General features: G+C 34.9%; 1 protein-coding gene across 3 annotated transcripts in view; it reads left to right on the top strand.

The window, feature by feature from the left end:
- The window catches only part of PIK3C3 (phosphatidylinositol 3-kinase catalytic subunit type 3), a 65,519-nt gene that overhangs the window by 20,187 nt on the left and 20,625 nt on the right, over positions 1–24,707 (top strand). For all 3 annotated transcript variants that reach the window (XM_030467662.1, XM_030467664.1, XM_030467663.1), the window contains 12 exons: positions 973–1,127; positions 2,364–2,451; positions 3,343–3,410; positions 6,193–6,298; positions 7,143–7,259; positions 8,811–8,942; positions 10,667–10,795; positions 11,104–11,173; positions 11,722–11,786; positions 14,670–14,754; positions 15,835–15,909; positions 22,670–22,838. In XM_030467662.1, coding sequence (XP_030323522.1) covers positions 973–1,127; positions 2,364–2,451; positions 3,343–3,410; positions 6,193–6,298; positions 7,143–7,259; positions 8,811–8,942; positions 10,667–10,795; positions 11,104–11,173; positions 11,722–11,786; positions 14,670–14,754; positions 15,835–15,909; positions 22,670–22,838 — 1,259 coding nt within the window. The remainder of the gene's footprint in view (positions 1–972; positions 1,128–2,363; positions 2,452–3,342; positions 3,411–6,192; positions 6,299–7,142; positions 7,260–8,810; positions 8,943–10,666; positions 10,796–11,103; positions 11,174–11,721; positions 11,787–14,669; positions 14,755–15,834; positions 15,910–22,669; positions 22,839–24,707) is intronic.

Here is a 24,707-nt window from a genome sequence, read left to right as displayed (position 1 = left end):
CTTGCTGACTGTAGTGGCTGGAACTCCTTTGAGGTGTTTTTACAGTATTTCCCTGTTGACCCCAGCTCCCTCAGGAGCCCCTGGATCATCTCTGTAAGATTTCAGGTGTTCAGCAGTGTATTCAGCCCATCTTCAAGCCACAGGCTGAGAACTCTGACTGGCACTCCATTCCTGTAACCTTAGTGTGTCATTCCACAGCTTGTCATGGAGAGCCTGGTATTATCTCCTCCCTTAGTTCAACTCTAGTTTAAAATCCTGTCAATGAGCCCCACGAGCTCCTGAGTAAAGACCTTCCTCTCCCTTTGAGAAAGGTGAATCCTATCCAATGCCAGCAAGCCTGGTGCTGTGTAGGCCATCCTGTTATGAAAATTCTCAGTTGGTCCAGTGACACCACCTGTGGAGCCATGTGGTAATAGACTGTGTCTGTTTCTTCCAATATTGCTGCCTGCGACTGGAAGGAGCGAGGAAAAAGTAATTTGTGCCCCAGCTTCCCTCACCAACCATCCCAAATCTCTGTAGTCTTTTGATTGCTTTTGGAATATCTTTTATACCCACATGGAAGGCCATTCTAGGCTTGGAAGTGTTCAAGGGATGTGCTTAACATGGGTCCCTGAGAGACAGCAGACTTCTCTAAAAGGAATGTGTACCTGCATATTGGACCCTCTGTTCCCCACAGAAGGGAGTCACCTACAAAGCTACAATTAGCACTTAATAGCCTCTTAAGTAGCACTTCCTGCCTTTCAGTATCAGGAAAGTGTGTGTTAATTCAGTATCTTCTGGGAGTCAAACTCTTATCCTGCACTAGTTCTTCTGATGTACACTGGTTGCTAGGGAAACTGTGCTTCCCACTTCTTTATAGATCACTGAATCCTGAGTAAGTTTGTCTATAAAACAGAATTTAAAAAACAAACTGACTCCTAATAGGCTTTGACTGACCCTCTTGGTTTACTTTAATTTTTATTCCTCCACCAGGATTTGCTGATGTACTTGCTACAGTTAGTCCAGGCATTGAAATACGAAAACTTTGATGACATAAAGAATGGACTGGAACCTAGCAAGAGGGACAGTCAAGGTTCAATGTCAGAAGGCATGACAACATCTGGAACTAATAGTGCAGAAATAGACAGGTAAGAAATTTAGATTTCAAGTAGAAAAGCAGAAATACAACATTATAAGGCCTTAAATTCCTTATCCATTTCAGGGACAACTGCATACCGAACATCCTATTTTATAATCTGACGTGCTGAAAATAAAAAAAAAAATAAATCCTGAATTTACAGGGATTAAATTATTTTACAACAGGTAGTTTAGAGAACATACATATTAATCTTGAAGTTTTGGCCTTTGACCTTACTACATGAAGACAACTTCTGGATGCAGGAGAAACACTGGAATTGCTTCCCTCTGTCCTTGGAGAAGTTAGAACGTCTTCAATTAAATTGTTCAATAAGGCTCCACTTCCCACTATTCAAAGAGTATGGATGTAAAAGTCTGTTCAATCTGAAATGGAAAGGAATTTTTTCTTGCTTCTGGAAAAGAAGGTGTAGAAAATGCCCTATGAATGTAAAAGAAGCTGAGGGAACACATGTTCTACTCTTGCAGTAATATGAAAGAAAGGCTGGAATAGCTGATTAATAGCATATTAAGCAAGGTGCAAACAACCTTGGTTAACCAAAGTTTCCTGTGAATACTTAGATCAGGATTTTCAGTCTTAAGCTTCAGTGTCTAATCACTTGTGTTGCTAGGGTATACTTTTCATATTACAAGTAATGCTTTTAATTGATCTCTCTGCTCAGCTGTAGAGTGGGTGTCCTGGGATGTATGTATGGTGTATTGTGAGACTGCAGTGACACTTAGACAGTAGTAGAGTTGTTTGATTATTTCCTCTCAGGTAAATTTACTGTCTAATAATTTTTCCTTGTAAGCATTTGGTTTGTCTGCTCTTGTTACGTGTAATTGCATTCCAGAGACAAGTGTTTGCAGGTGTGTATTAGCAGTTTCATCTTAACATTTTGTAAAAGTTTATCCCAAAAGCTTTTCATCTAATTCCCATTTATGCTTATTCTTTATGTAAGATGAAACAAAATGCTAAGTTTGCTGGAAATGGATTTCCTTCGCAGCCATGAACTTTGTAGCTATCGAGGCATAGATCTTTGCCATTTCAGGAGCTGCAGCTATTGAAGGGGCTATTCATGCAGTTTGTTCTGAGACAGGGATGAGATACTATCTTCAAAGATACTTTTCTTCCATTTTTCTGAATTTATTAGCTATAGAAATAAAATGCATTGCTATTTCCATGCATACATCCTGTCCCCCAAGCAAGAACTTCGCATCACGCCAGTTTCTTGCTTTCTGTTGTGTAGTTCCCAGATCATGAATCCCGTTCCATCTGTTTCATCACCACCTCTGACTTCTAAGACAAAGGAACTTGCAGACAACGAAAACCTTGATGTAAGTCAGATGCTTTACCCTGTGTTTTTGATATTTCAGACTCTTTAGTGACGTGGCACTGGTTTTCTTTGTGAGTATTTGAATCTTTCTACTGTATCTTGGTGAATATGTAAAGTAGCCAAAGAATATAAATGTAAATTTGGTGCTAAGAAAATGGCAGTAGCTTGACTGAATTATTTTGCAGGCCATCTCTTTATGCATGCAGCCACACTATAAAAAATTGGTAAACTGGGCACTAGATTTTCATGAAATTTAAGTCATCTTATACTGCAAAGGCTGTGACACGATGATTAGATACTGGTAGTGTCATGTGTTTCCTGTATCCATATTCTTTGGCATGGGTTTCATCTTTTTGACCTAAATGATATACACTGTGTTAATAACATCTGCCAAAGAATATGCTCAAGTTATGCCGTGGATATATAATCCTGGATAGAGGAAAAGTTAAAAGAAAAAGACAGTTTGAGGGGTCCTGATTTTAATCCAATGTGCACTTAATTAGTTCTTGAAATAAAGATTCACTCCCTCTTGCAAATCTTTCTTTTTTGGGTCTTAGTACTTCAAAGAAAATAAGCCACAATTTGAGCATATTGGAAAGATACAGAGATTTCTTGTTAGCTGGAATGCTAAACTTTGAAAAAATAAATAGTCTGTATCCTCAACAGATTTGTACTTTATATTAAAATTTAGAGCATCTTAATGAGTTCCTTAGTGAAACCTGGTTTTACTTCTAGTTTTATTTTTGGATATGCTTGAAATACTGGGTTGAATTGGGTTCAGCTTTTTCAATTGAATGTATTTCTCAAAACTCCCTGCAGTTATTTGGGCTTTTTCTTCCAAAAGCTCAGACTTCTTTATAACTAATTTTTGCATTTCTTAAATCTCTTCCAGCAAGATCTTTGCACTTTCCTGATTTCACGAGCATGCAAAAATTCCACGCTGGCAAACTACTTGTACTGGTATGTTAGAAACTGTTTATTCATACTGTGTCAGTGTCTGAAATCAAAGCTGTAATGCCTGGAAGGATGTACAGCAAATGGTGATCTGCTTTGAGAGTCTGGAAGTCTCAGTTTCTGCCAGGATGAAGTAGTAGTTTCAAATAATATGTGTTTGAACAGAATTAGTAAAAGGAGAATGCCGGTTTTTATAAAGGCACAAATATGCTTTACCATTAGATGAAGGCAATTTGTAGGACATTAAATACAGTGTTTGAAAGTATTAGGAAAGTACTAGCTGAAGGTTCATAAGACACCATTTTTTGTGATAACCTAAGTATTTTTTAGATTTCTTCTGTGTTTATGGTGTGAACACAAAATGTCATTGCAGATGTGTCCTTTCTTACAGGAGAAATTTGGTTGTGAATAGTTCATCTAGATAGGGGAGAGGTAAAATCACTCATCTCAGGATTTTGTCTCAATTTGGTGGATTAAGAATGAAATTAGATGCCTAAACTGGCCATTTGCATGCTGAGTACGCATTTACAGATAAAATTATCTCAAATGAAGAAAACTGAGGTTAATAAACCTGTATTCTGAAACTGTGTATATATATATATTAATCTATGTGTATGCATATGTGTAAATGCATATAACCAACACATACAGCTATTTACTTGTATATACACATATATTTTAGAGACCTTAGATGTCTTTTATTTGGGTAAACTTAAATCAAATTACTCTCATATATTTTGTATATATATGTAATAATTATAAATACTAACACATATTATGATATGTTAAGATACTGTGAATATTAAACACAGATAAGCCATGAATTAGGAATGGAGTGTGATATATAACGTAAACTTTCTAAACTGTTCTTAGAAAATTTTTACAAGAACTCTAGCCTGCCCCGGGGGATAATTCCATTTGTGAATGTCTATTTAGGACTTACTAGTTCATTGTTTTTTCAGTAGCTTAAATTGAAAATACTCAAGTGCATGACTTAACTACAGTTCCTCAGGGTGCATGCTTATATTGCAGTGGCCAAAGAGAATGATTGGCTTAGAAAGAAGTACTATGAATTATTTAAATCATTAGGAGCCAAATGCCTGACCTAACGAAATCTTTATGGTTATTAGATCAGCGTATGTCTGTCACATGGGTAAAAACTGTGCACTTCTATTTTGCAACATCTCAGGCTTTTAGTCTAAAAAGACCCTCAGCATCTAGAACTCTGAATTTTGTCTTATGACTGAAAAACAAAACAGAGTAAGTGTGTTTTCTTTCCAGGCATCTCAATTTCTCAGTGAGAAAATACAAATGCTTCAGCCACTGTTAGAACTGGCATTACCATAAATCCTCTTGGCTGCTGATCAGTTTGTTTCAGCTATCCAGAAACAGCATTCACCTAAAATAATCAATGGAAAAAGTACAATAACTTTTGAAAATCAAACCTCCTGCTCATTCACTTGTCATTGTGAAGTTATCCACTAATTTTATTTTAAACATGCCTACAGAATTTGGTGCCCCTGCTTTTTTCTTTGGATGTATGAGACACTTGTCCAACTGTGAAGCATTAATCTTACTCCTTGTTTCAAGATAGCTTTGAGAAAGTATCTGCAGCTTTTTAATAAATTATGACAATGGCATGTTTCAGTTCATCGCTTCCTCCTTTCCTGGACGTTTTATTACACAAATCTTGTAAATACAGAGTAATTTTCAGGCACATACTGCTGCTATATAATTTTTTGTTTTAGTGTAAAACTGTCGTAGAACAATGTATTAGCACAGTTCTGGAGGTAATGTTCAGTTATAAATTTCTTTGAGATAATGCTGATGGAAGAAGTTGTGTATGCCTTATTTTAATATATATAATACTTTGTGTATTTATAAATAAGATTAGAAAAACAGCTGTAAATGACAGACCTCTATTCTCGCCCAATAATGGTTCAGTTGAAAAAAGATTCCGCACATGTGTGTAAGGAAAGCTTTCAGCATGAACTCAAAATGTGTTTGTTGAATATGTAGTCACTTTTGAATCCAAATCCATATGAACTGGCTTGCTAATGTCTTCCTTTTTTTTCTTTTTTTTTTTTTGTTAATAGCATAGTCATGTGTCCTTCCTGTACTAGTAAAAAATAGTAGTACTTTTCATTACCAGGAGATACATTGATCAACAGAAAAAAATTCCGTGCATACCTAGTTTTTGATTGTCAGCGCTGCAAATAGAACACAAAAGCATTCCAAATGACTGCTTAACATATCAAAATAAATACTTAGTATAACTCTTCCAAATTGTTTTCTGAATCCTGTACCTGAATCACAATTGTAAAAATAAGAACTTATTTTGGAGTGTGCAGCTGCTTCAAGACCAAAACTGTCTCTTCTATCATTGCTAATGGTAAATTAGGGAACAGGTAGGGTGAGCTATTTCTTGTTCTTGCAGGTATACTTGAATAGGAAGTTTATAGCCACTGCATTATGTAAAGGGTAGTAGCACCGTGGAATGCCCACTCCTGTACTACTTGGTTGGAGTGTTGCTACGATTTGGACTTCTGACTTGTGTTGTGTCGGTGGTGCCACTTCACTGTAAATGAAAGACCTCAGAAACTTTGTTCGAGTCTTTTAATACAGGTTAGAATTTGACTATGCAGTTTTGAAGAGTTCATCTCTTGGCTGATACCTCATTCCATCATCTTTATTTTTAGTTCCAGGACTGTAAAACAAAATGGCTGTATTTCACTCAAATTTTGTAGCAGCAAGGTACAGCATAACCTGGGTTGTTTTTTTGCTGCAGGTATGTAATAGTGGAGTGTGAAGACCAAGACACTCAGCAGAGGGACCCAAAGACTCATGAAATGTACTTAAATGTAATGAGAAGATTTAGCCAGGCTTTGCTGAAGGTAATGCCTATGTGTAAGAAAATACATTGTGTTTTGAGATTGTCATTCTTTAAAAAGGCACAGGTGCCTAGAAGGAAGGCAGTATGTATTGAAAATTTAAAAAAAAACGACAAACAACTAAAAAACCCTTTGACTTTTGCTTCTGTTTTGACTTTGTTGTAGGTACTGAAAGAGAAAATGTGTCTTTAGAACTTTTTTCTGCTTCTTTGTGTTAGTAACATGCTAGTTCCAAATTTCCCTGCCTTGTGTAATCAGGTTTTTTTGTTTATTTTTTTTTTTATTTACTCTGTGTTTATTGGAAGAACTTGTCCCTAGCAGTGCAGACTGAGACAACTGAATGCAAATTGTCTCTCAAATTCACAGTGTGTATCAGCAGAGGGTGCTGAAGCAGCAGGGAAAGAAAGCAAATCCAAACAAACCAACAGAAACTTTAGTGATTTACTCTATAATTTATAGTACATAAGCAGTCTTTGCTAATTTTGTTGTATCTCGCACTTTATAGTAATTCTCATTTTAGGGATGTTAGTCAAGTGCTTGGTGCTTTTTTAGAATATTCCATGTTATTTTCCTTACTAAGTTACTTTGGCTGTGTGATTAGTTTTGTGATGCATGGCTGTGCATTACTGAAAATGTTGATGCCAACTGAAGTGCTCTGGTAGATGAGGTAATTGATTGCCAGCTGCAGTGATTCTGTGTTTTACAGAAAACACCTTTTGAATTGACAGGAGATTGATCATTATTTGTTTACCTCTTAGAAGCCTAGAGGTTTAAGAATAAAATAATAATTTCTAGATAAAATAATTACAGAACAAAGAACTAATTTTGTTTCTTTTATTTCGCTTAGGGTGATAAGTCTGTCAGAGTTATGCGTTCGTTGTTGGCAGCCCAGCAGACATTTGTGGATCGGCTGGTTCACGTCATGAAAGCTGTACAGCGTGAGAGTGGGAATCGTAAGAAAAAGGTAACTAAAGGAGTATAAAACTTATCTCTGACTAGGGTGTGTGACAGTGAAAATGTTAGCTTTTCACTTACAATTACTGGCACTGATATTTGTAGCAGATGTCCATCTGTCTTACAGCAATTTTAGTTAATGTTGAATAAACTTTGGAGAGGCTTAGATGGGTCAGGTGTCCAAGATGCTCCTAAATTTCATAGATTAAAACCAGACAAGGTCCTTGCAAAAAAATCTTGGGATATTTTGGCAAAAGAAAGATATGAGAGTAATGGAATACTTGGTCATATCAGTGAACAACTTTGGAGGACATAAGAAAGTTGCAGATGTTATTGTGGTGTAAGAAATGTGCCAGGGCAGATAATGAAATTTTATTAGTAATAAGGTTTTCTTTGTTCCAAGGGCAACAGAACTAGTCGTCTACAAGGTATGTTTTGAGCAGAACTTTGCCTTCTGTTTCATCTTGAGGGAAAGGATTTCTATCATAGGTACATTTTAAGAAGCTTCGTTTTTCTTCTTTAAAATATTTTAAGTGAACTTGACAGGTGGATATTAGGAGGAAGCACAAACTCTAATTTGTGTGTTTTGTTTTCCTCTGACACAAATCCATATTTTTAAACATGGATTTTCTCATGCAATGACTTTTTTTCACATTTTTTTGTTAAGTCAGTGGGATTTGTGCAGGAAAATGAAATGTTTAAGCATTTTATCATCTTTATGAAATTTTATGAATATTCTATGTATCAGTAATACAGGCTTAATCACCAAAAGAGGAGAGTTTTAAGTTCCAAAGAATCTATTTCATGCTTTTGAAATACACTGGTAGTGTTCTGTCCTTTTTATTTATTTTTTTTTTATAATTGCCAGGATATCTCTGTAACACTAAGAAATACATGGCTTTGATTTTTGAATTAAAATCCTTCTAGCAGCAGTTAACCATTACATCTATTCCTAATAGTATTGGGCTACCTTTCTGTGTGTAAATGCCTGTTATAGTTAGTAAGGGAAAATACTAAAGACTTTTAGGTATTTGACCTTTATTTTGTAGGACACCAAGTGTAAAGTACTTGAAGATTGACTGGTGTTGTGTTTCTGGTATCTACAGATGTAGGTATGTGCAGCAAGTCCTGAAATCAGATCTGTGAAAGCTGTTGGCAGTTTGGTTCATTGGTAGTAGATGTCTTTGAGTTCATTAAAAACTCATTGCTGAACATGTGAATCAAGTTTATAAAAAAATTAACATTTGATACTAGTATAGAAAATAAATCATGCTGCAGGCAATTCAGAAATAATTTTTGTAAGACTGTTATACCTGGCTCTTACAAAATTACTTGACTGTTCTCAGACTAAATAGAATACCTGTTTTCTCAGATTACTGCAAATTGAGAATTCTCATTTCACTACATTTTGAGTGAAACCTTGATACTTTGGAAGTCTAAAGAATTTAGTAAATTGGACATTTACTAATAGTGTATCATTTATTACAAGACATAGCTGTTCATATATGCCTAGTATATATTTTATGGTGATTTATTTTTAAGTATGTTTTTATTCTTTTAGAACGAGAGGCTTCAAGCACTGCTAGCAGATAATGAAAAGATGAATTTAGCAGATATGGAACTTATTCCACTTCCTCTGGAGCCTCAAGTGAAAATTAAAGGGATAATCCCTGAGAAAGCCACGCTCTTCAAGGTAAAGAGATCAGAGTTTCTGAAATACACAATAATCTTAGAAGCAGTAAATTTAGAAATATGAATTAAAATATTTAAAGGAAATGATGTAGTCAAGGCTGTAATGTGCTCTTGCAGTTATTAGACAACTGTTTTCTTTTTGAAATACTTTTTTCCAAATTAATATCCAGAAGGCATTCTCTGCTGATAAAAAAATTCTCAAGCTGGTGGGGGAACTTGTGTTGATTCATCATCTCCACTAGGTCATAAATTTATTATGTGATTTCAGACTTTGACAGCCTGCAAGTTGATTGTGATTTTACAAACATTTACAAACATTTGGAGATGAATGTTTTTGCATAGTTTTCTACCATACCATCTCTTGATTTCCCAGTTTTGGCTTACTTCTTTATATACCACTGAGTCTCTTCCAAGAGTACACTTCTTCAACTGCATGGTCTTATCATGAAAGCAGTGTTTTGAAAGCTTGAGTCATGTAGGGTGAATATGGGACAAGGGAAGAATGTTGACAAACAGACTTCTGGAACACAAATTAAATGCTTCCTTTCAAAAGCCACAACTTGATCAGGACAACCTCAGGTCAGATAATCTTGTTGCATACTGGCAACATTCTGTAGCAATGTCAAAAATTTAGAACCAGAAATATGAGTTGTAACTTATTGTGGAATCAGAGGTGATTTTATTACTGTTGATTCTGAAGGGTTACAAATTTCTATTTTGTTGCTCATTCTGTACTATGGGATTAAACCATAGTACAGAATGAACCCCAAAAGAGAGAAACCCAAAAAGGAGTGCCTTAATTTTTGATGTTCTTGGACATCGTATCTGTAAGCTTTTACAGATTTATGTAAAGAGTAACTTTTTGTTTATGGAACTGAGTTTTGAAACATGCATTGCATGTGAAAATCCAATATAACTGCTCAGATGTTAAATTCTGAATCTTTTTTTTTAGTTATTATTTTGGGTTTTTTTTAAGGAAAGTGACTAGGTCAGTTGCAATAGATGAAATCATTCATTTAGGTAATTGATCCCCTTCAGCCCCTTTTATGCAGAGAAATTGCAAACAATCAAATTGACTTTCTCAAACAACCATGTAAAAGGTATTTTTGCTTTTACTAAATAGATTAAGGAAGCAATTAATTATTTATGATGTCTTGCCCCTAGCATTTCTTTGATGTTCAGCCTATAATTGTGTCTCCTTTTGATCTGGTCAGTTTAAATTTGTTTTGTTGTGACGTTTCCTTCAATGTTGATTTGAATCACATACATGCAAACAAAATTTGAACCCATCTCTGTATTCCTCTTCATATTTTTGGGTGGGCAAACACAATCCTCAGTCCTTGCTGCAAAAAGAAGGAAAACTGTAAGGTTTTTAAAAAAGATACCTAGGTCACATTTGTTAACTGGAAGTAGTATGTTGTGACTGTTGAGTCTTGGTGAGTAACTTCTTTTAGGAGCTTTAGAATTACTTCTTTTTTGACAGACTTGAGGAACATGGAGAGACCTGGTGCTCATTGCCATACACTTGGTAGTCAAGTGGGACTGTTCTAAAACTTATTCTGAGTTTGATACTTGAATTCTGTATAATTACACTTGTATACTTGTATAATTCACTTCTCATCTGCAGTGTAGTAAGCAAAGATTTATTTTAGAATTGTACTTGAGCAACATCTTAATATGAGCATTGCTATGAACCAGCTTACTACAGTAAGTTTCCTTTTCCAGAGTGCTTTAATGCCTGCTCAGTTATTCTTCAAGACTGAAGATGGAGGCAAATATCCTGTAATTTTTAAGCATGGTGATGATTTACGTCAAGATCAACTTATCCTTCAGATTATTTCACTCATGGATAAGGTGAGGACTAGTAATTCACATCCTTCTGTGTTCTTGAATTTTTGTTGTTGAGAGCTAGAATGTTAAAATGCAGCTTATATTGTTAATAAAGTCCAGGGTTCTCAGATCTCGGGTGACACACATTTTCCTTGTGCAATGACCCTGTGTAGATTAAAATAAATAAAAATAAATTGGCAAACAGGCTTTTGTGTATTAATAATTTTGATGAAGAACAGTGGAGATCAATGTCCAGCACGCATTCCTTTTAGAAATAGAAGTTGCTTTTATGTTGTATTCATGGTGGTTTTTTGTCTGTTGTTTTATTCCAGCTATTAAGAAAAGAGAATCTGGATTTGAAACTGACGCCCTATAAAGTGCTGGCAACCAGTACAAAGCATGGTATGAGCACTTCATTTTTAGGAAGTGTATTTGCAGTAATCTGCTTCTTCAGTTCATATGCTGTTGTGATATACTATTTTCATAAGAGATTTTTTTAGTACAGCTTTCTTAAAAAGAGCTTAAATTTGTACAAAAATCTTGTTGCAGTATAAGTTGTAGAAGTAAACAAACTGAATGACCACAGTATTCCACAGGAGACTCAAAAAATATTCATGAAAAATGTGCAGTCTGGACTGTGGAGTATGTAACAATGAGTGGTGGTGGTTTTGCTGCTAGTTTGTATGAACTAGAACACTCCGTTTTATGGATCTTTGCATGAAGTGGTTGAAAAAACCGAAAATGGCAGTATGAAACTTGGCTACACTTCCATATAAGTTCTGAATAAATATTTAGAAAGCTGTCCCTTCATCTTTTTCATGAAAAACTTGGAATAGATGTTTTTCAGGTTACTTGGTGTTAGTAACAAGTTGTTTTAAAGTGACTGAAGGCAGAAAATAGAGACTGAACACGGTTTCTTTTTTAATTTTTTTTTTCTTTTGTGGTTACAGGCTTCATGCAGTTTATTCAGTCTGTACCAGTTGCAGAAGTTCTTGCTACTGAGGAAAGTATACAGGTAAGTCATCTTCTGATCAGGCAGTATTTATTGCAGGCTTAGGTATGATACAGAACTCTTTAGTCTATCAGCTTATGTTTGTGTTTGTTGTTAGAAGTCAAATAATGGCTTGAAACATAAGGATATTACAGCACACATTTTGCATAAAGAGTATTCTTAAATTGCCATGTGAGTATCTCATGTCCTAAATGCTGTACCATTTTAAACGATTACAGAAAAATGTGGTTGTTGTATTCTGGCTTTGCTATAGTGATGGATGTCAGACACATGACACTTTCCTGTGCTTTTTTATTAAAGTGTTTCTCACTCATTCAGCAATTTTGGCATGATACTTCTTGACAAAGTATGTTTTCATGGTTTAGAGTTTTTTAAACAGCAAAATATTTTGTCCATTGAATTTCTGAAGGATGCTTCCCTGCCATGATGGATGATACTGGGCGATTACTTTTTTAAAATCACTATTTCTTTAATTGGTTTGGATTTGTTTTTAAAATTCTGGGTTTTTTTTACTTAGCAGCCTTCCTGTAACCATTGTGCAATTGTGTAGGGGCACATAATTGAATACAGGTACACAAAATTCATGCTAGTTTCAAGCACAGCATACAACCTAAGTAGCAGAGCTCAGCTGGTTGAGATGAATATAGTTAGATTAACACATGCCAAATTGCCATATGAAATATATTGCTAGTAAGTTCTTCTTAATGAAAGCACTACATGTTTCTGTTGTATTCAATTTGTCACAGTACCTTTGTTGCCTTTTTATTTGTTGATGATGGAGTCTGCATTTGCTTATGGCTCAGAAACTGGGAGCTGAAGCAAATAGTTCCCAGCTACAATAACCTACATATATTTAAAAAAAAAAAAAGCAAAAACAAAAACAGCAACAACAAAATCAGAAATGCTTATCATTTTCCATGCATTAACATTTATCATTTACTTAACAGGTGGTACCATAAGCTTATAATTTATCATTGATCGAACAATAACCTGCATCATGTCGCATAACTTTCCTGAATTTTCCATTCCATTAAAATTATGATAAGCTACGTTTACTATTCAATAATCATACAGCTCATAAAATGTTTTCTTGACGACCTGTTGTAATTTTGGAAAGGTACTATTTGTGTCCGTTACATGGTTTTAGAAAATAATGTGAATGCCTGTGAAGTTGTAATTTTGCAATTATTTCGTATTCCAATCTGAACCATATACCCTATTGTTTTAGATGCTGCACAGACCTAAGAAGCAATTCGTTCTGTGAACAATTGCTAAACTTAATGGGCAAGACTCTAAAATAAAAGAGTGTAATCTATAATTACTTAACAGATCAATGGCAAAATACATTATATAGCCCAGATTTCCTGTCCTATGAAGCATGATAAAATAGCCTGGTATTATAGGACAGAGGAATAAAAGCTAACTGCACATGTTCCGGTGTTAGGAAAGTTTGTTTTTTTCTTTTTGTAAATGTTCACTTTGGGTGTCAAGACCTGCTTTGATTTAAAAGGATGAGTACCATATCTGAAGATGAAAAAGTAATCTAATATTGGCTAGTAATTCAGATCTGCTGGAAAGAAAACAAAATTGGGAGACAATTACTTACCTTATATCAACTATTTCTACCATTTTTGAAATTATAGTTTTAAAAGTATGTAATGTCCACTCTGCATAATTTAGTATTTGGGTGATCTGAAGCCTTTTGGAGCACTGAAAGCAGGTCACTAGATCTTGTTAACCAGTTAAAAATTTCCTTCCACAGTTTGCTTAGGGATTTCATTTAACAGAATTTTTCTACACTTTCAGCTACTTTAATATGTCAGAAGGGCTTGCTTCTTTAAGCAGAGATAATTAATGCTTTTTTTTTTTCCTTTTTAAGATTCCCCTAATTTTTTTCATTAGGATTTTAGGCACCTGCATTATCCTGATGCTTACAGAGTTCTTCATACAGTGATTGCTTTCCTTTATTTGCTTACTGGAAGAAACTTGTCCTGAGTCTTGGATATAATTTACCTATCTTTTGTCCCAGTCAACCAAAACCCAGTTTATTTCTGTGTAGCAGGAAGGATGGGTTTTTACATTGTCCATGTTTCACTGGAAGTGTGAAATGTCCATTTGACTTAAATTTTTGTCTAAACTCAGTAGTGGTTGGTTGTGTTATCATAAAACCACAGGATGGTTTGGGTTGGGAGGGACCTTCAAGCTCACCCAGTTCCAACCCCCTTGCATGGGCAGGGACACCTCCCACCAGACCAGGTTGCTCCAAGCCCCTATTTCCAACGTGGCGTCAAACTCTTCCAGGGAGGGAGCATCCACAGCTTCTCTGGCAACCTGTCTCACCACCCTTCCACTAAAGAATTCCTTCTTAATGTCTCATCTAAATCTCCCATCTTACAGTTTGAAGCCATTACCCTTTGTCCTGTCACTATATGCCCTTGTAAAAAATACCTCTCCACTGAGAAAGTTGGAACATTGAGGAATAGTGATAATAAATTTGTTAGGATGTTTTTCCCAAATCTTTTTACAAATCTGAACAGTTAGTTCCACAGTTTCCTGTGAAAGTATTGTGCAGCTGTAGTTATTAATTAGTAACTTTCTAATACATTGTTAATTCAACAAAGCCATTAATAAAGGAAACAGTTTTATTTTATTTGAATTTCACTTCTGCATCTTTTTGGTAGATGTATATGAAAATTAAGAAAGAAAATTAAAATGATCCAAAATTGGAATTTACTTTCCTGTTTGGGAGTGATTATTAATTTAATAGATTGTAGACCATTGTTGTCTTGCTATAAAGCTTGCTTTTACGAGTTCTAAAGATCCTATTTCAGGTCACTGTTCCAGATCACGTGGAAAAATTAGATTTGTTGATGACTTCTCTTCCAGAACTTCTTCAGGAAACATGCACCTAGTGATACTGGCCCTCATGGAATAAGTGCAGAGGTGATGGACACGTATGTTAAGAGCTGTGGTGAGTTATAGTCTTACAGGTGATAGCTTCATATCTGAAATACAAAGGACAAGGTACAGGAGGTAGTAAGACATCTGAGTTGATGAGTGCAGATAGGGCACTGTGCATGTACTTGCTGTCAGGCTCCCTGTGAGAATAATAGTTTTCAGTCATACACACTTCCTCTCCTCATCACTTTTTCTTCTCCTTAAGGGAGACTGGAAATACTCTGCTACCTATCAGTAATCTTAGCTCTGCCCCTTCCACAGCATGAGTTTGAGTCTTTATAATTCAGGGACATACAAAACTATTTCTATAACAATGAGGCATCTGTATTTGAGATAGAATGGAAAATCTTAATTTGTTTTTAAAACATTGAGGATTTTTTGAGGTGAGGCTTCAAGTTGCTCCGCTTAAGTGGCAAAAAAAGTGGTTATGTAGTTCTTGATGAGTAAACTGATGACTATGTTAAGATGTCACAATTGCTGTCCATTAAATTAAGAGCAACCTTGTTCTAAAAAAAAAAAAAAAAGTAATTCTGTTGTTGTTTCACATTATCTTCATTCCCCAATTGTTTTTCATAGCAGTCTTTAGAACTGCTTCAAACTTCTGGTTAGTGAGTGAAAGTAAGAATTGAAACCATTTGTATGGGTCCTAATTTATGTATCACTGCCAGGCTTACTGCTTAGCTTGTGAATACTGCTGATTTATACATTGAGATTCATATTGCTATCTATTGCTTGTTTTCAGTTACTGTCTTAAAATACCTTTTGTTGAAAATGTGTACTTTTTTTGCTCAAAATGCTCCCTCTTCCTTTGAAGTATCTAAATCCCAATATTAAATGGATTTCGGCTTTTAAGTAAGTAATTGTAGAGGAAGAAAAAAAATCTAGGCACTACTGAATAAACTTAAGAGTTTTAATTTACAGTTCTGATAATCTTGATGAATCTTCACTAGCACCATCCCTACTTTCAGTCCCTATGATATATTTGTTGTTTGTGAACAGGAGCTAAGATGATGTCTTAATGCCATTGTTAATTATATTTGTTGCTCTCTAAGAAAGGTACTTAAAACTGGTATTCACAATTTACTTGTTGCAGCTGGTTATTGTGTAATCACTTACATCCTTGGAGTTGGAGATAGACATCTGGATAATCTTTTGCTAACAAAAACAGGTAATTCTTTCAAGCAGTATAATTTTATAACAACAGTTGTTAAATTTCTAACGTGTTGGTACTGTTTTGCTCCATTTTCAAGCGTAACACTCTGAGTGTTGTAGATTAGAATATATCATGTAGAGTTAAATTGTCTCATCTAAGGTAGTATTTGATCCAGTGAATCAAAATAGGTTTAAACTGCTAGTAGTATGAAGTGCCAGCTGAAGAATAGGAAAAAATAGGAAAGCAAGCAGGTTAATCTCCTCTAAACACATTAGTAGGCAAGATACCATATGATGTGTATCCATTACATGGTTTTGATGTCAGTTTAAAACCCATTTAGATGTTTGTAGGTAATGGAAGTCTAACTTCACAATAACACAGACATGTTAATGAGCACTGAAGGCTTTTTCTAGTTTTCAGTTGGCTTATTTTACAGTTAGGTTTTCTACTGTCTCATTTCTTTACTCTAAAAATTCACCTGTAAGTTATTTTATTAAATATTTTCTTTGACAGATGGTGTCTTTTTGGAAAGTAGTGTGGACTAAGTATATGGTAAAAATTGATAGCCTTTACCTAAGTCATAAAATGGTCCACTGTTACCTTACACTTGACTAAGATGATAATTAGGTTTGATTTATTTTCTTTTTTTCTAAAACTCTTGGTCCACAGCTGAAAAAAAGGATACATTAATAATGTATGTGACTCCCACCCCAAGTATCCTACTTGGCCTTTATCAATACCTTAGTTTTTCTTTAGATTGTTACATTCAAGGATAGTGAATTTTCTTTTTGATACCATTAAAAAAGCTAAAAGGTTCCCATTGGATGCCAGTTGTATTTTAATAATTGTCAAATCATTTTGCCTTTTTTCATGTGTGCTATTCTAAATGCAGTAGATGTTTAGACAAGTATTTTCAGTAGTCATATGGTATTGGTTCTTACCTTGATGACTTTTCTGAGGCGTCTGATGGATTCTTGTCTCAGATTTGACTTTATTTTAAATGAACTGGTTCTGTGAGCTTTCATTTCTTTCTAATAAATTTTGATGCAGTGTCTCAGAAGTGGGAATGTCATGTGAGATCTGTCAGAGTAGGGCTCACTTCAGCATTTTCTGTCCTTCATGAATGTTGTGGTTTTGGTGAAAAGAAACCACCACTGTGCAGCACAAATCAAAGTGTTTCGTCAGCCTAAATGATTATTTATTATGATTGTTTATTATATTATGTATATTTTTTAAGTCTTCTTTAAAAACAAAGAAGGAATGATACTCTTTAGAATAGACAAAGTCATAAAATTCACAGCTAGGAGAGAGAAAGTAGTAGTTACTGATTTGAACATTAAGCTGCTTCAGCTATTACAATCAGTGCCTTGGGATGGAAGGGAGTTAAGTGTTTTCACTGGAGATGAGTCTCTGTGTAGCTACATGAACTTCTCTAAGTTTTAGCAAACCAAAACACTTCTTGTAGGGGAAAAAATGTTGGAATTATTTTGCTTGTTTGTTGGCGGTTTTTTTCTTTCTTACCTTTGAACTACAACTTTCCATAGGACTTCTGATACCTTCAGTATGTTCATTGCATAGGGATGAAGAGTTAGAAGTAGTGGTTTAGTATTTACTACAAAATAAAACATTTCTTGAAACATGTAAATAAAAAATGTCATTTGGGGAAAAGCAATGCATCTGCATGGAAGGCTTGTTAGTTTGTAGATACAACTAGATACAACTGAAGCAACTTTGAATCAGCATAATCTGTTCGAGAAGAGGTAAAAAAATGGACATTGGGTCTTGGTTAGAGTAGGTCTTCCTCTAGGCACATGGGAACCAACTAAATCAGGTATATTTTCCCCTGTTTGCTTGGAAATGAACAAATGGGAATTTAAAAGTGTGTCTTGAGATATTGCTCTTTTATGTCTAAGGTGACAGGTATAAATCTTTCCATAGCAGGCACTGTTTACATGCTCAGAGTAGCAATGTTTTAGGGTTTTGATTTCAGGCTCCAGTTGCTTTTATCTATGTTAGAAAGAACACAGCACATTAGCTGTCTGCTTTAGTCGAAGGATTTAAACAGTACAGCAGAGGGCAGCACACACTCACAATAAGTTTTGACTCTGAAACTGTTTTCATCTGCTTGCCTGTGCTGTTATATACTTTAAGAGGTTTTTGAGCTATCGAGAGAAATTATATATTCCAAATATAACAAAGGTTTCCTACAAAGGCTTGTTTGTTGCTACTGAGAATCCCTTAGACTTAAGTTAGAAAAATCTAATTTAATTCTTCTTCTGAAAAATGGAAGCTTTAAGTACCTTTCTTCAAAATTACATATGTATCCTTTCCTAATAATCTTTAAGTAATGAGTTGAAGCTTTTCAATAGGGTAAAGAATGCTGGGTACCAGCTGTGAGTGCACATATTTTTTCTTGGGTTTATATGGCTATATATAGTTACCTTTTTTAGCTCTGCCCATTAGTTTGGTGGATGTACCAGATCTGTGTTGGATTCCTTCTAGAAGAGTGGTTTCACAATCTCCTAACAGATATCTGTGCTTGTAATAGGTATGGTGTAATATAAGCAGTAGATATTGAAGTTCATATACAGAAATTGTTTCCTGCTCAATGTTAGAAATGTATTATTTTGCAGTATAGGATGAAAAAATCTGTTATCAGGGTGAAGTAACTTCTGCTTTCTTTCATGACTGTTTTATGCCTCTGGTCCTAGAAACAGGGTGACTTTTATTTTTTAAGTAGTCTCAGAAAAGAGATTAGATTTCTTAAATGTTGCACCAAGCTGCTCAAGGGCAGCTGTAGAACTTCCTGTTTCTCCTGGAGATGAAATATGTTACTGATTGCTGTAGGCTTTAGTTTGTTTCCAGATCTGTAGCAGCAGAAATTACTGTGAATGTTTCCCAGCTGAATACCCAGCTTTAAGTAATGTTGGTGCTTTGCAGATTGCAGACTGTTTATATAAATGACAGGAGCTGATGTGCCCTTCCTTTCTTGGTTTGGAAGGAAGAGTCTGACGGGTTGTGAAGCTGGATTGTGGTATTCCAGGTGCATTATGTTCAGTTAACTTTCATGCAATGTGTGTCATGCCAGTATGTTTCAATTACATAGTGCCTTCTCTTGGAAATTCTTTCTCCTGCATTTGTTACACTCTCTGTTCTGGATTGTGGAGCTGGGATCTACCTACCTGGGTATCACCAAGACCTGGTTGTGTGCTAACCCAGGGAAGACAATCAGTACAGTTATCATTGGAACTTGCTAGTTTCACCTGTGATACACAAGTGAGGTTTCCCATACCAGTTGAGATGCTTTAAAACTTAGCTTGCTTTATAGGCAGAGGTTTCACAAAAGTTCTGTCATATTTTCAGGCTCTTTGTAGGTATTTTAGACTGTCACAAAACAAAGTGTCATTCTTGAGTAGCACTGTGTATGTCTGACTGAGCAAGTAATTCTCACCCTGGTGGCTTTATCATTCTGGAAGTTCCTGTTACAGCTTCCCTGAATGCAGGCACTTTGATCTGAGCTCTATACCTGAAATTGCTCTGTAGCAGTAGAGGGAACTTCTGCGTGGATAAAATTACATTATTAATGTCTGAGGGCTGGTGAAAGACTGAGAACTGGGAACTTGAAAATCACATTTGCTTTTAGCATCATGTGTAAGTGAAAGTTCTGCGCTGTTTTGTCATTTAACACTTACATCTAGAGCTGTGATGAGTGAAGTGCACCAACTAACTGAATACAAATTTTGGTTAAATTTATCTTCTGTCGTCTTAAAATTCTGTCTTCAATAGAGGAATTTCTAGATCAAGGTGATATTTTCTGTTTGAAGTTCCCGTAATTTGCAATGGTTTCTTTATATAGAGCTGGAGGATGTACGTTGCTATTTTCATCTTGCTTTTTATGCTACTATCTCGTATTTTATGACACCACACCTCAGATAGTTGCCAGAAAATTCTTCAAGCTTTTTCTTGTCATAGAGCTAATCTTGAGTGATGATCTAATGATCACATTCATAAATATAATGAAAATGGGTTATTCAATATTCTACCATGATACAAATTTCACTTGGGATAATCACTTGAAATACTTACAGCTTTTTATCTTGGTATTAAAAGATTTTTAATTATCATGTTTATTAACGGGGTAATTTTTTTATTAGTATAAATAATAATACAAGCTTCACACAATTTTCAGTATTAAATATACAACAGACTTCATTTGTCCAAAGCAGACTTTTTCTTCATTTTTTCCAATTGTAGTTAAGTCCTCAAGGAGTGGAGCTTCACTCTAGGAAGCTCTAAAACCTCAAGCTGGCAGGTCAGTCTTCACTGGAGGTGTGTGCCTTCAGGCAAGCATCAAGGAGCTTCTGTCTGTATTCCATGGTATAATATGCTGGTGTAATCAATCCTGGAGGAGGAGCTCCATGAACTAAAATTAGTTAAGACTGTGTTTAGCACATGGATTTGAAAAATATCATGTGTACTTAATGTATTTAAATAAAAGCTTCTGACACATATTGTGAGTCAGCCTAAAACTCTGCTCAGTTTTGAAGGACAGCTAGGGAAGCTGTAATGCAGAATTGCCTCACCTTATACTTTCTTTTTACTTACTCATTTTAGGAATACAGTATCACTTTTTGATACCTCATTAATTTATATGAATATATATCAGTCAATCACTGAGGTATTTTTGACTGTTTCAGATGCATCTTTGTTACCAATTTAAATTATTAATTACCACCTGTTATTTCCTATCTCCAGAGCAAAATAGAATGATTTAATTGCTGCCACAAGAGTTACTATTTTATTCAAAATGTTGTCTCTTGACTCATCAAGATGACAGCTTTGAACAAGTGAACAGAAAACCGACCCCCCCCCAAACTTTTTAATTAAACATTTTTTTGTAAATTAATGGTGGGGTTGTGTGTGTATATATCAAAGTACCTACTTCAACAACTTGGTGTACGGAAATGAGCTCTAAAAGCAACTACTCTAACAGCTTTAAAAAAACTTCTGAATGAAGGGGATTCTTTTTAGCACAGTTAGGTATGAAAGATGTCATGGTTGTGGCATTTATCATCTGGCAGATACTTTGCCTGCTGATTAAGTGTCCTTGTGATTTCTCTTAGAAAACTTGTCTGTGATGTAATTTTTTTGTTGAGTAGAGGTTGTGACAGATCTCAAGCAGCCATTTCACATTGTAGAACATTATTCTATGATATGGTCAGAGAGAGTGGCTAATTGAAAAATACTGGATGCTACATTTTTTCAAAGAGTGCTGAGCACCAAAGCTTATGAAAATATCAAAATTAATATAAATCCTGCAGATAAAAATACCCTTTGGGAAACTGAACTCTGTCCTTGGTGTTGTTCAGTTCTACGTCTCTGAAGGAAGTATCCATGTAGGTTCTGTGGTTTCTGTAACTGGATAACAATTGTACTAATAATTTTCTGCCTTCTTTAAAAGATCTTTCATCTTGTATCTAAATTTCTTTCTCTTCTATAAACCAGTAATGTAAGATTTTAATTTATTAACATTACTGGATGGATTTGCTTTGGATGCAGAATTTAACTACCAACTAGTTCAAACAAACATCACCTATTTATACTTTTTATTTTACTTTATGAGTCCTCATTATTGCAGAGTTTAGGAAGATGGTTTCCCTCTATCGTAGAGACATTACCTGTCAGTTTTCATTTATATATTTCTTTAAATTTTTATGTTTCCTGATATAGCAGCTTTTGTAATGACACATGTAAGTGTTTATATTACACATTCAAAACTGAAAATCTGTTTGCGGAATGCTTTTTTTTCTTTATGAGGTCAGTATTTTCCACTTAGGAAGTGAGTCAAGAACATTCCTAGAAATTGGCTTCCTAAGAATTATTAATTATGCTATTTTGATTTCTGTTATTTTTGTTTGTATATTTGTGTAATATTTAATCTTCAGATTATCTAAATATTTTTTGAAATTGCTAAATATCTAAATATTTTTTGAAATTTGAGAAGTCATTTTTTGAAATTGCTTTAGTTAGTTGCTCATTTTGCCACTTAGCTGCATCTCACATGCATGCGTAGTACCTGAGCAGTGCCTGAGCAATACTGTAAACATAATGGCACACAAGCACACAAGAATCACAGAAACTTTTTTAATTGGAAGGGAGGTTGCATTGTGCATTTGGAGCAAGAAATGTACTTTTTTTTTTTTTTTCAAGTTAATATTGTAGGAACATTTTAAATGTAGTCAGTTAATAGGAGAAGGTAAAGGTAGTGATCAAGTGATGTAACTCTTGAGTCTTATTTTTCCTTTATTAAATTTTAAATACAACATGCTTTATGCTGCAGCAACCAAATGACATTCTAAAATGTAATGCATTTAATATTTTAATTTTCCAACAAATTCTAAACGTGCAAAGAATTAGTAGTATATAACTGCATTTGATACCAGTTTCAACATTGATTCAGTGTTAATATGCTCCACATATTTAAAAAAAGAATAGCAAAAAACCCTTTATCTCTCAATGAACTTGAAATTAGCTTTAATTTTTTAAACTTGTACCTTTCTATTGTCAGCTGAGGAATTAATATACATGCTTATAAGCCCTGTAGGAAGCAGTGAATTGTCGTGGTTTGTTTGGGGTTTGGGTTTCTTTGAGAACTACTTAACATTCATGTAGAGATAGTGCTTATAGATTATTATTTTCCAGGTTCTGCATGAAGATTTGAAACTATGTGAAGTGTTGGTATAAGCATTTATGTTTGCCTTTCCTTCTTCTGCAGGTAAACTATTCCACATCGACTTTGGTTATATTTTGGGTCGGGACCCTAAGCCTCTGCCCCCTCCAATGAAGCTGAACAAGGAGATGGTGGAAGGAATGGGAGGCACACAGAGCGAGCAGTATCAGGAGTTCCGTAAGCAGTGCTACACGGCGTTTCTCCATCTCCGCAGGTAACAACACTATTCAGATGCTAAAGTTAATTAAAGACACCATAAAGCAAGAGAGGAGTACACGAATCGGAGAAAATACTTGGGTTGAAAACTCAAAAATTATGTGAAGTCTAAACGTTGACGCAGGAATATGAAAGAAACAAAGGAATTGAAAAGATCACAGGGTTGCCCTTGAATGTCATTGTCCTACAAGTTAAGGTCCCTGGTATTGCTTGTTTAGTAACCTGAGTAGCTTCTTCATAACTCATGTGAAGTATTAAATTTTATCTTGGTTTTTGGAATTTTTTTGTCTTTAGATGACTTTCCTCTGGTTATTAATGATAAGTAGCTGTCCTTTAACTCTTCAGTCATTACTTGTTTGCTAGTTATCCTCCTCTGGTTTAAATTAGTCATGATCACATTTTGGCTTGATGGTGGCCCATACATAAACGTAGCTGGGTTCAGGTTCCAGAGGACAAAAATTACCTACTTGTAGTGTTAATCAAGTTTCTGTAGATACCCAGAACTGTGACAGCTAAGGTGTCTCTAGATTTCATTAATTTATGAACCAACAGATCTCTCCTTTAAACTTAGAATGAGTTTCATTCTTTTGCAATTACTCTTGCCATCAGCTTTCTGAGCCAAGTATAGCTTAGATTTGTTCTGTTAGAACAGAGAGTATGTAAGCACTCTTGGTCTCTCCAGTGGTTTGGTTTAGTGCATTTTCAATGGAAATGAAAGAATTTCCCTTTAGTATCAAGATCACATAATTTAAACCTGCAAATATGTGAAAAAGTATGAGAAATATGAAAAGCACATGTGAAAAGTACATGTAGTATGATCAAGGCAGGCAGGCAATAGAAAACAGAAATCCTGCATTTGGTTCTCCACTTGTGTAAAAGGAGGGAGTAAGGAGGTGGTTTATGAGCTGATATTAATGGCTTAAGAGCAACTCAGCATGAAAAAATAGTGCATGTGACTAGCAAATTATACTGATGATTTCAGAGGACCATCAGAAAGGCTAATGTGTATTTTATGTTCTAAATTTTTATTAAAACACATAATACTGTGTTTCTTGTGAAATACTTGGGTTGCTTTTGTTACTTAAATTTAGTGGTTTCAATGGAAAGGTCTGTTGTGTCAGTGAAGGATTATCCATTGCAGTAATTTATGTAATGATTTGCTACAAAGATCATCATTAAGTGTGGAGTATAGCAGTAATTTGGCTGTAAAACTAAGCTGTAAATCAAGATGGTTTCATTTTTAATGTCTGGGATTGTAGTTGTAATTATAGTCTCTCCAATATTTGTTCAGTCTAATAGGGAAAGTATTTTTAAATGGTTCTGGATAAATATCTTTAAGGCATTCAACAAAGACAACAAAGGATAATATTAGTATTTCTGTAACTGTTACTTTAAGCAGCTAGAACTGAAAAGGTTAGTTATTGAAAAAAGAATAATTAGAATGTCTTAGTTCTCACAGTTCTGCATGTTGACACAAATTCGTTCACAGATTATTCTTCTGGCTAAATAATGTGAAATCAACCTCTGCTTGCTAAGACAAAATGCAAACTCCATTTGTCATCTCTGTTAATTTATTTTTTTTTTTAACTTCCCTGGGGTACAGAGAGTTCACAGTGCATTTCAAGTGCTGTATCTTAGTATTTCAGGATTCCTTGTGGAAATAGATGTTGCATAGTACAAACAATCAAAAGTGGAGAAATAGTTTTGTTCATTGCTTTACGTTGGCAGCATTTTGGCATATGATCATTGGTGTATGGTGTACAGTCTTAGGCTGATTTTTTTCCTGTTTTATTTTTTTGGTTTTGGTTTTTTTTTTGGTTGGTTGTTTGTTTGCTTTTTGGTTTCGTTTTTTTTCCAGGAATCGGGG

This window comes from Calypte anna, chromosome Z (assembly GCF_003957555.1).
Source record: "Calypte anna isolate BGI_N300 chromosome Z, bCalAnn1_v1.p, whole genome shotgun sequence".
NCBI lineage: Eukaryota > Metazoa > Chordata > Aves > Apodiformes > Trochilidae > Calypte > Calypte anna.
This window is presented reverse-complemented; position numbering and strand designations above follow the sequence as displayed.